This window comes from Protomyctophum parallelum (assembly GCF_964188405.1).
Source record: "Protomyctophum parallelum genome assembly, chromosome: 1".
In the NCBI taxonomy this organism is placed as follows: domain Eukaryota; kingdom Metazoa; phylum Chordata; class Actinopteri; order Myctophiformes; family Myctophidae; genus Protomyctophum; species Protomyctophum parallelum.
Genome location: NC_139697.1, coordinates 96,620,917 through 96,633,416, shown reverse-complemented (window position 1 = coordinate 96,633,416; position 12,500 = coordinate 96,620,917). Strand labels below are relative to the sequence as shown.

Here is a 12,500-nt window from a genome sequence, read left to right as displayed (position 1 = left end):
GTCAGTTAGTCACCAGTCAGTGACAGACAGTCTCTCATGGGGTATAGTCAGTTATAGTCACCAGTCAGTGACAGACAGTCTCTCATGGGGTATAGTCAGTTAGTCACCAGTCAGTGACAGACAGTCTCTCATGGGGTATAGTCAGTTAGTCACTAGTCAGTGACAGACAGTCTCTCATGGGGTATAGTCAGTTAGTCACCAGTCAGTGACAGACAGTCTCTCATGGGGTATAGTCAGTTAGTCACCAGTCAGTGACAGACAGTCTCTCATGGGCTATAGTCAGTTATAGTCACCAGTCAGTGACAGACAGTCTCTCATGGGGTATAGTCAGTTATAGTCACCAGTCAGTGACAGACAGTCTCTCATGGGGTATAGTCAGTTAGTCACTAGTCAGTGACAGACAGTCTCTCATGGGGTATAGTCAGTTAGTCACCAGTCAGTGACAGACAGTCTCTCATGGGGTATAGTCAGTTAGTCACTAGTCAGTGACAGACAGTCTCTCATGGGGTATAGTCAGTTAGTCACCAGTCAGTGACAGACAGTCTCTCATGGGGTATAGTCAGTTAGTCACCAGTCAGTGACAGACAGTCTCTCATGGGGTATAGTCAGTTAGTCACCAGTCAGTGACAGACAGTCTCTCATGGGCTATAGTCAGTTATATTCACCAGTCAGTGACAGACAGTCTCTCATGGGGTATAGTCAGTTAGTCACTAGTCAGTGACAGACAGTCTCTCATGGGGTATAGTCAGTTAGTCACCAGTCAGTGACAGACAGTCTCTCATGGGGTATAGTCAGTTAGTCACTAGTCAGTGACAGACAGTCTCTCATGGGGTATAGTCAGTTAGTCACCAGTCAGTGACAGACAGTCTCTCATGGGGTATAGTCAGTTAGTCACTAGTCAGTGACAGACAGTCTCTCATGGGGTATAGTCAGTTAGTCACTAGTCAGTGACAGACAGTCTCTCATGGGGTATAGTCAGTTAGTCACTAGTCAGTGACAGACAGTCTCTCATGGGGTATAGTCAGTTAGTCACCAGTCAGTGACAGACAGTCTCTCATGGGCTATAGTCAGTTATAGTCACCAGTCAGTGACAGACAGTCTCTCATGGGGTATAGTCAGTTATAGTCACCAGTCAGTGACAGACAGTCTCTCATGGGGTATAGTCAGTTAGTCACTAGTCAGTGACAGACAGTCTCTCATGGGGTATAGTCAGTTAGTCACCAGTCAGTGACAGACAGTCTCTCATGGGGTATAGTCAGTTAGTCACTAGTCAGTGACAGACAGTCTCTCATGGGGTATAGTCAGTTAGTCACCAGTCAGTGACAGACAGTCTCTCATGGGGTATAGTCAGTTAGTCACTAGTCAGTGACAGACAGTCTCTCATGGGGTATAGTCAGTTAGTCACCAGTCAGTGACAGACAGTCTCTCATGGGGTATAGTCAGTTAGTCACCAGTCAGTGACAGACAGTCTCTCATGGGGTATAGTCAGTTAGTCACCAGTCAGTGACAGACAGTCTCTCATGGGCTATAGTCAGTTATAGTCACCAGTCAGTGACAGACAGTCTCTCATGGGGTATAGTCAGTTATAGTCACCAGTCAGTGACAGACAGTCTCTCATGGGGTATAGTCAGTTAGTCACTAGTCAGTGACAGACAGTCTCTCATGGGGTATAGTCAGTTAGTCACCAGTCAGTGACAGACAGTCTCTCATGGGGTATAGTCAGTTATAGTCACCAGTCAGTGACAGACAGTCTCTCATGGGGTATAGTCAGTTAGTCACTAGTCAGTGACAGACAGTCTCTCATGGGGTATAGTCAGTTAGTCACCAGTCAGTGACAGACAGTCTCTCATGGGGTATAGTCAGTTAGTCACTAGTCAGTGACAGACAGTCTCTCATGGGGTATAGTCAGTTAGTCACCAGTCAGTGACAGACAGTCTCTCATGGGGTATAGTCAGTTATAGTCACCAGTCAGTGACAGACAGTCTCTCATGGGGTATAGTCAGTTAGTCACCAGTCAGTGACAGACAGTCTCTCATGGGGTATAGTCAGTTAGTCACCAGTCAGTGACAGACAGTCTCTCATGGGGTATAGTCAGTTAGTCACCAGTCAGTGACAGACAGTCTCTCATGGGCTATAGTCAGTTATAGTCACCAGTCAGTGACAGACAGTCTCTCATGGGGTATAGTCAGTTATAGTCACCAGTCAGTGACAGACAGTCTCTCATGGGGTATAGTCAGTTAGTCACCAGTCAGTGACAGACAGTCTCTCATAGGGTATAGTCAGTTATAGTCACCAGTCAGTGACAGACAGTCTCTCATGGGGTATAGTCAGTTAGTCACTAGTCAGTGACAGACAGTCTCTCATTGGGGTATAGTCAGTTAGTCACCAGTCAGTGACAGACAGTCTCTCATGGGGTATAGTCAGTTAGTCACCAGTCAGTGACAGACAGTCTCTCATGGGGTATAGTCAGTTAGTCACCAGTCAGTGACAGACAGTCTCTCATGGGGTATAGTCAGTTAGTCACCAGTCAGTGACAGACAGTCTCTCATGGGGTATAGTCAGTTAGTCACCAGTCAGTGACAGACAGTCTCTCATGGGGTATAGTCAGTTAGTCACCAGTCAGTGACAGACAGTCTCTCATGGGGTATAGTCAGTTATAGTCACCAGTCAGTGACAGACAGTCTCTCATGGGGTATAGTCAGTTATAGTCACCAGTCAGTGACAGACAGTCTCTCATGGGGTATAGTCAGTTAGTCACCAGTCAGTGACAGACAGTCTCTCATGGGGTATAGTCAGTTATAGTCACCAGTCAGTGACAGACAGTCTCTCATGGGGTATAGTCAGTTAGTCACCAGTCAGTGACAGACAGTCTCTCATGAGGTATAGTCAGTTATAGTCACCAGTCAGTGACAGACAGTCTCTCATGGGGTATAGTCAGTTATAGTCACCAGTCAGTGACAGACAGTCTCTCATGGGGTATAGTCAGTTAGTCACCAGTCAGTGACAGACAGTCTCTCAGACACAATGCCAGTTGGTTTGACATTGACCCCCAGCTGATGGTCTATTATGGGACCTGCCTCCTTCCATGAGCTAATTTAGCATCGGTGCCTTCCAGGCAGGCTACACACACAAAAAGGCAGAGTTTGATCATTAGGATACAATGTGGTGGCGTGTCTTTCTTGACATCCTGCCAAGACCCCGAATTCAAGACCAGAGGGGAGACATGCAGGAGAAGAGCCTTAGAAAGAATACTGTGCATGAAAGAAATCTGTGAGCTATGAAGGTCATTGTTATTCATATTTATTATAAAGATACCGCAGCGATGAAGGTCATTGTTATTCATGAGATGCTGGAGGTGCAACACGGAGCAGCTAGCGGAGCACTTGGGGGTTGTGGAGAAGAAGAAGCACTTTTATTTTAAAGCAGGCTAGCAGGCGGTGTGTATAGCATTACAGTAAAAAACTGTTTTTTTTTGGCAGGGGGTCGTATAGCGTTACAAGGTATACAATTGTGTGAGACCAAGACCTACTTCTTCAGGGGCTGCTTTGCTTTGCTGACCTACTACTGTCATGATGTGTTGTTCCCCTTTCATAAGAGGAGGGGAGGGGAGAGTGAAATCTGTTGTTCCCCTTCCATATAGAGGAGGGGAGGGGAGAGTGAAATCTGTTGTTCCCCTTCCATAAGAGGAGGGGAGGGCAGAGTGAAATCGATTGTTGGCCCTGTTTGTTGTCCGAGCTGCTGGGAGACCACATGGGGAGGAGAGGGGGGGGGGACGGGACGTGGTAACAGATATAATTTTTGTTTTTTTTACATGGTTTTGGTTTTTTACTAGCCATAACGTCTCTGTCTGAGGTGAACACTCAGCGAACATACTGTGGCTGTAGCAGATCGAAAAGGTAGACTCGTCTGTCTGTCTGTCTGTCTGTCCGTCCGTCCGTCCGTCCGTCCATCCGTCCGTCCGTCCGTCCGTCTGTCTGTCTCAGGGTTTCCTCCGGGTGCCGTCTCTATTCATATATACTCTAAGGATGCACCCTACAGCGTAGGTCTTGCCCATGCAGCGTCATTCCATTATGCAGGGCATCTCAAAGCCCTATTCTCAATTCAACGTCATGGGTTTAAATGGGCCAGTGGAGCTTCTCTATAGTATAGTTGCGAACGCAGTGAGCCACTTACTATGACAGCAAGGGCTGAATGTCTGTGTGTGTGTCTGTCCCACTGTTACACCACCCGCCCGCCACCAGAGGGCGCAGCTGTAGCACACACACACACAGGGCGCAGCTGTAGCACACACACACACACACACACACGCACACGCACACGCACACGCGCACACACACACACACACACACACACACGCACACACAACCACACACACACAAGCTGCGTTCGCTTCACGCGTTTGCGCGTCTTACTTGTGATTAAATGGAGCAGGTAAATGAACAGTATGTGGGATCTTCTTCCTGTGGCTTTAAGTTGTACCGCAGTGCTCCACTGGAACACTTCCCTGACCTAAACCTATCACCACCTGGATTAATGGACGCTCTTCTCGCCTGCGGCTCACTGCAGATAAGACTCCCCCAACCCAGACAGACCCTCTACTCTCTGTCTTCATATAATCTCCTTTTTAATCTGCCTATACCTCTCTCTCTCTCTCTCTCTCTCTCTCTCTCTCTCTCTCTCTCTCTCTCTCTCACATATATCTTCTCTGTCAGGTGGAAACTGTTACAGCATAACGATCCGTTTCCAGTTTCCACTAGGAACCGGCTGCCGGACAGACAGCCAATATGAGCTTGTGGATCTGCTATTTTTCAATAGCTAAAGTATAACATGATGCTTAAAACACCAAAAGGGGTTCCCGTAAAGGAACCTAATCAATGGACCCTTACAGGCCTGTAACTCTCAGAGTTAAAACAGATTTTACACTGTATACACACTGTACAGTAGGAAAAAATGAATCTATTCATAAATATTCATTCTAATGTCAAGCAATGTATTTTTTTTATTCAGCAGAACGGTTGCCAGGCAACACACACACACACACACACACACACACACACACACACACAGACACAGACACAGACACAGACATAGAGACGCAGTGGAAAGAAAGCATGATGCTTCCAGACTGGGCTGATTGTTAGAGCTTCATTCATCTGGATATCAGCATTATGGACGGCAGCCATGCTGGAAACATGGCCTTCTTCCATTGTTACTGATGATACTAATGAAGGCTCTGTTCCATTCTGGTCAAACAGAGTCAGTGTTAATGATACTAATGAAGGCTCTGTTCCATTCTGGTCAAACAGAGTCAGTGTTTAACAGTTCTACTGCGTAAGCCGGTGTTTTAAGCATTATGTTATACTTTAGCTGTTGAAAAGTAGCAGATCTACAGAAGCCAAAACCAATGGATGCAGTAGTAAGTAGTGTTTACTTAATGTATCTGTGCATTGTGATATGAATACGTAGTGTTGGTTACCGTTGAGGTTTGGGCATTAAGCCCAAAGGGGACTCCTTGGGGAAATAGGTGGATCCTTTGAGGCAGCGGTGGCCGAACGGTTTGCGGAGCGGTCTTGATATCGGAAGGTCGCTATAGTTCGTATCCCCGGACCGGCACGTTAAAATTACCACCGCTGAAGTGCCCTTCCTTGGACAAGGCATTGAACCCCTACCATGAAATGTTCTATGAGTAGGGCCTGGCTGTAAACAAGTTCTTGAGCTTAGTTCAGTGGGTAAACCCTGGGTAAACATAGTACCTTTCCTTTCCTTATCCTATAGGGTGGTGGTCTTACCGTTGTCATCCAGAGAGAAGTCGTCCTGGGCGTAGCGGAACTTCTCTGGACCGCACGCGATGAAGACGTCGTCCTCCCCGAAGAAGTCCTGCAGGCAGGTCACCTGTAGGAGACAATCAACAATTAGGTTTTTTTAATGATCTCTCTCTTCCTCAGACAAGCCCTCCATCGTCACTTCCAGTCATCCCAGTTCTCCGTACATCTGGCCAGTTCGCTGGTGCTTTTCCGCGTCTTTTCTTGGGTGGTTCCTCCTACATTAATGTGGGACGTTCCACGTGACAGGTGCCCGTGTGTTGGTTCCCACAGCACTAGCCTGGCCCAGCCTGACAGGCCACCACAGCACTATAGCTTAATAAATGCCTGCCAGGCTAGCACAGCACTATAGCTTAATAAATGCCTGCCAGGCTACCACAGCACTATAGCTTAATAAATGCCTGCCAGGCTAGCACAGCACTATAGCTTGCTGGCTGGCAGCTCTTATGCTGTCTTTGGCAGTGTCCTGCTAGTCTCATTCTCCCGGCCGCTATTTTCTTTAATTGCATAATGTAATTTTGTAAGTAATTGTGGTGGATTAAAAAAGTACAATATTTTCCTCTGAGATGTAATAATAAACTTTAATAATAAACTTTATTTATATAGCACCTTTCATACATAAATGTAGCTCAAAGTGCTTTACAGAGCAGAAAAGATAATAAAAACAAAAGCAAAACGAAACAGCATTAGTGGAGTATAGAATGATAAAGTATATAAAATACTTAGTTACGGCCCGGACGGTTAGCTCAACCGTCACCTAGCCCCCTTCCCTACACCGCACACACTCCACAGTGTCCAGTGAAGTGTGAAGGTGGACTGAGTAGAATTGACACCTGGAGTTGTGCAGCGTTGCGCCGGTTGTCCTGCAAACAAAGCCTGAGTGAAGCTTTCTAGGTCAGATATGTGTTACACTTGACACGTTAGCACGCCTTTAGCACGCTGAAAGCTGCTTCTCCACAGAAACACACACACACACACACACACACACACACACACACCCACCCACATGCACACACATGTTTTTCTTGGCGTTCAGCTCTGCTGGATTTTCTCCCTGGCTGCTCGGCACAATTAAGCACCAACATAAAACATTAAGAGCAGGGAGATAGATATACAATAAAACCCCATGGGGAGCATAAATAACAGAGCCCACCGGTGGTGCTGGGGTGGTGGTGGGAGCAAACAGAACTAATAGCAGAGCGGTGGTGCTGGGGTGGTGGTGGTGGGAGCAAACATCACATACAACCAGGAACCATAAGCAGAAGGAAGGCAGGAAGAGCATGCAGTCTAGTGAGCTTAAGTAGCCCGCCCAACTGGTCAGCTGACTGCCGCATCAGCGAATGACATGTGGGTCTTGCACACACTGAATACACCCACATAGTAATGTTAACCCACAGCATGTTAACCCCTTGAGTATAGTATGTGCCTTGAGCACGGTATGAACTCCCTCGAGTATGACTGACTGAACTAACTCCGCAGATCTACAAGCTCTTGTAGATCTTGTAGATCTGCTATTTTCACTAGTTTGGGTCCTGGGTGGGGAGACATCGAAATCTCTCTTTTGGGCCACGGGCTAAACAGTTTAGGAACGACTGCATCTATACTCTATAGATGCTTCTTCAGAGTTCAGAGTGTGTGTCCGCTAAAGGGTCTTTCCTCTCTACAGCAGCTGTTGGCACAATATGGCCCACTTAGTAGACACAGATGTCTCCGGCCACACCCCCGCTCTGCGGAGCTGACCAATAGCATGGATCAGCGCAGGCTTCTTATAATAGCCTGCAAACAAAGAGATGTGGTTCTGGTTCTCCGTGGAGCGGCATATTGGGCTAATAAAGCTCGGTTTTATACTATTATGTGCTTGCACTGTACTAAGAACTGTAATGGGTAATTTATCACATTTCGGTGGCTCAGGGGTATAGAGTGGCCTGATGGTAACCACATGGTTGCCAGTTCGCCCCCGGGTGTCCTTGAGCAAGCAACCCCTAATTGCGTGTGTGTGTGTGTGAGTGTGTGTGTGTGTGTGTGTGTGTGTGTGTGTGTGTGTGTGTGTGTGTGTGTGTGTGTGTGTGTGTGTGTGTGTGTGTGTGTGTGTAATGCACAATCTATGTAAAGCGCCTTGGATGAATGGGTAAATGCACCATTTATGTCAATGCATGCATGATTGTAGAGAGTTACAGTGAACCTGATTTATAATCGTTAAAAACATAGGGATGCTATATATAAGACACAATGACACACTGGATAGATATCTGTGGCTTCATAAGGGTTCATTTGGTTCCAAACTATCATTTAGCATATGATGGAACTCCCTCCTTCAAGGACCCCTGGGGGTCCCCACGACTATACAGGTTTTAGAGGAGGACTCTGGGCAGGACCAACAGTCTGTAGCACATTCGACCTCCATACTGGGGGAAACACGCGGCAGGACCAGCAGTCTGTAGCACATTGGACCTCCATACTGGGGGAAACACGCGGCAGGACCAACAGTCTGTAGCACATTCGACCTCCATACTGGGGGAAACACGCGGCAGGACCAACAGTCTGTAGCACATTCGACCTCCATACTGGGGGAAACACGCGGCAGGACCAGCAGTCTGTAGCACATTCGACCTCCATACTGGGGGAAACACACGGCAGAGCTATATAGGCAGAGCGCGGCCTTCCTTTGTGACACACATCCAACCTATGAGCTGCTGATAATTCGGGAGAAAACCCCTGCCGCACCGCACCCCACCCCACCCCACCCCACCCCACCCAACCGCACCCCAACCCACCCCACCCCGCCCCGCCCAACCGCACCCCACCCCACCCCGCCCCGCCCGAGCAGCAGCTGCACCCTGATGGTTGTGTTGTCTCCTGCTATGCATGGGGAGAGGAAGACGCTGTCTAAATGTGCAGGGCTGAATCACCGGCCTGGCATCTATGTCTACACAGCCTAACAGCTGTACCCTCTCTCTCTCTGTCTCTCACTCTCTGTCTCTCTCTCTCTCTGTCTCTCTCTCTCTCTCTCTCTCTGTCTCTGACTCTCTCTCCTCCCTGGTCACAAAGCCAGGAGGAAGGGAGCTGACGGCAGTGACACCGGGGCGGCCAGTGTGGCTACAAGGGTGTGCTTTTTACAACCCTCCCCACATCCGTGCCCTATACGCACTTGAATAGCAAAAATGCTCGCCCCAACAACTAAATGCCTAAACCTGACCTTTCCTAAACGTAACCTCAGTAAAACTATGCCAAAACCTAACCAGTATATATATTCCTAAACTACACTAACTTATAACGAACAGAGATGAACTGATAAACGATGAAGCATTAGCATAGACCGCTAATCTGCCCAGCAGCACTTAAAAAGTCATTAAAAGTCCTTTACCAGCTGCAACATTAACCTGGTGAAAACATGAATGCATGACTAATTACAACGTGATAATATGATAAAACGATATGACATTAGACTGATGATGTTCATCTAAGCTCTAGGGATGCAGTGAGTCTCTCTCAGCTCAGACGGTATTAAACCCATTCATCATTACTATAGTGTACATTGTACACTACCATGTACACTATAGTGTACATGCTGTACATGCTGCTGTACATGTTTAATGTGCACAATAAGAGCACAGAAGCACAGAGTTTGTCTGCATTTATATGAATATATCGTCTCTGGCGGGGGGGAATGTTTCACGATTCAAATTCCAACAGCGACAAAAGTAGCAGATCTACAAGCTCAAAGCGCATCGCTTCGCACTACATTTAGAGCTTGTAGAGCTATTGTTGTTGATGCATTTGTGTGATACTGTAGAACTTAAGTAGGGCGTTAATTTAAGCAAAACAAACAAAAAGTTAGAATGTGGAGATACAGTAAGAGGTTTCTGCCCGACAGCAGTGTGTGTGTGTGTGCGTGCGTGCGTGCGTGCGTGCGTGCGTGCGTGCGTCCTTTAAACAGACAGACTGTCTCCAGGTGTCCATCACCCTCCGCCTGTCCCTAATCTGTTCCTCACCAGCTGTCACTCACAGAACCATGTGACGCCGGCTCCATCCCCTTCCCGCACCTTCCCCAACAACAACACCAGTGTTGCCACAGCCTTAGGCCTGACTCAGACCTTCACAACAGATTGATGTATAGCTAATGCATGAGACTTGTTGACTGATGCAAGCTCACAATTCATTTCCAATGGGAGTCACATGGTTTGACACAACATTTGTGTTGTATGAGGGGGAGGGGGGCAGTCAAAACACAGCCGAAAGCCGTACAACAAAAATGTTGTGTCCACTTCCATTGGAAATGCATTGACACTTACCCTTTGTTTACATCTAGCATGCATCAATGTTGTATGCTAGATCGAAAGGTGTGAGTGAAGCCTCACTCATCTGCAAAGAGAAAAGCCTGGTCACAACCTAAGACAGAGAGTGTAAAGAAGAGGAAAGGCTGGTCACAACCTAAGACAGAGAGTGTAGAGCAGAGAAAAGTCTGGTCACAACCTAAGACAGAGAGTGTATAGAAGAGAAAAGCCTGGTCACAACCTAAGACAGAGAGTGTAGAGCAGAGAAAAGCCTGGTCACAACCTAAGACAGAGAGTGTAGAGCAGAGAAAAGCCTGGTCACAACCTAAGACAGAGAGTGTAGAGCAGAGAAAAGCCTGGTCACAACATGCGGAAGTGTCGGGCGGGAACATCCGTCAGATGTATTTCCCCTGGATACGATATTTTTCCACCAATCACAACACTTTGTAAAGATTTGTAAAGCGTCATTTCCTTGAGCGGTACTTCCACCAGAATCCAGCACACTTGATACACTCTACAACAGTGTAGGTCTTACTCTACAGTAGGTCTTCCGTTTATACACTCTACAGCGTAGGTCTTACTCTAGAGTAGGTCTTCCGTTGATACACTCTACAGTGTAGGTCTTACTCTACAGTAGGTCTTACTCTACAGTAGGTCTTACTCTACAGTAGGTCTTACTCTACAGTAGATCTTACTCTACAGCGTAGGTCTTACTCTACAGCGTACGTAGGTCTTACTCTACAGTAGGTCTTACTCTACAGTAGGTCTTACTCTACAGTAGGTCTTACTCTACAGTAGGTCTTACTCTACAGCGTACGTAGGTCTTACTCTACAGTAGGTCTTACTCTACAGTAGGTCTTACTCTACAGCGTACGTAGGTCTTACTCTACAGTAGGTCTTACTCTACAGTAGGTCTTACTCTACAGTAGGTCTTACTCTACAGCGTACGTAGGTCTTACTCTACAGTAGGTCTTCCGTTGATACACTCTACGGCGTAGGTCTTGCCCAGCGTGGTGTTGCCATGTGTGCGTATTACAGCGACTTAGAGGCTTGTTTTCTTTTGTCTGTATAAAGTCACTCTAACAGTACAGAGAGAGCATTAAGGCATTGAGGCCCATAAACTACTTCTAAGATCTCTTTTTTACACACAGCAATGAAAACACATTCCTTCCATCCTTCCATTCTCCCACTGTTAGCCTTTTATGGAATTCATACATTCTTTATGGACCACCCGGGGGTCAAAATGCTTAGGTGAGAAAACAGAAAAGAAATAAGTGGGGGGGAAATCTTTAGTTTGCAATACTAAAGTTGCCTGAATGAATAAAAGGTCACGTGACCTTCAGCAGTGGTTGGATGTCTCTCTACACTTCCACTGAGTCATTAGACCCTGCATAGTGTCTGGTAGGACATATACTGACTAGTAGTGCTGCCTGAAGCACATAAGCACAGTCTCTTCCCCGGGGCCAAGCGCACGCCACGGCCTATATTGTACAGTATGAGCGGGGCGCAAATGCACTGTATGTTCTCTCTGGCGGGAGAGGCTGTGCGAGGTCAGGTTCAAACTGAGGCCTGTACATAAAAGTTATGCAATCGAGCTTTTAAATCAGAGAGCCCGTGCACCTCCCAGCCTCCCTGTCATGCTTGTAGGGATGTTAACGTGTCGACGTTTGGACTGAAAACGGTCACATGCCTCACGGTATGTATGACACGTCATAAACACGCCGTCATGAACAGAGTCAGGGGCTTTCGACAATAACTCGCAGTTATTAATATGAATTAGTCTGACTATTATTATAGCAGACCATAAATTATGGTCTTCAGACAATATTTGTCTCGTGATATTTCAAACGGTGATGAAGGCGGTAAATTCCAGTGGAATTCACATAAAACTGCGTATATCTAAGCCAGCAAATGGGAAGCCACTACAGCATGCTTCGCTGCAGATTTAGCAGATATACTTGCCAGGGCGACGACGCTGGGTTTGTGATTTGGTATCTTGTAACAACAAAACAGTGCAACGTCGGTGCAGATAAAGATCAAAGCCATTCATTGCCCAATAAGCAACCTCTTCTATTCTCCGAGCCAAGTCCTGCCAAGGTCAGAGAGCCGTTTTCTTCAAACAGCCGGCCTCACAAATCCTTTGCTCTTTTACAGTCTGCAAAGTGTTGTATTGTCCTAATGAGTCCATGTATATAACACTTCCCTTTCATTTTAAAGCTGGAATCAGGAATCCTTATTGTAATGAATGCAACGTTATTTTAGAGACACTAGTACATATGTGCCATTCCAACGCTTCACACTTTCCTGAGCCATTCATGCAGGTTTTCTGAAAATGCATGTTTTCCCTACAGGTTTCATTCACTGATTATTATTATCCTTGCCAATACTACTGCTTTACATTGAA

At 46.7% G+C, this 12,500-nt stretch overlaps 1 protein-coding gene across 2 annotated transcripts in view; it reads right to left on the bottom strand.

The window, feature by feature from the left end:
* LOC310866872 (neuronal migration protein doublecortin-like) overlaps positions 1-12,500 on the bottom strand; it is a 76,542-nt gene that overhangs the window by 23,350 nt on the left and 40,692 nt on the right. For both annotated transcript variants that reach the window (XM_083776659.1, XM_083776660.1), the window contains exon 5: positions 5,790-5,892. In XM_083776659.1, coding sequence (XP_083632785.1) covers positions 5,790-5,892 — 103 coding nt within the window. The remainder of the gene's footprint in view (positions 1-5,789; positions 5,893-12,500) is intronic.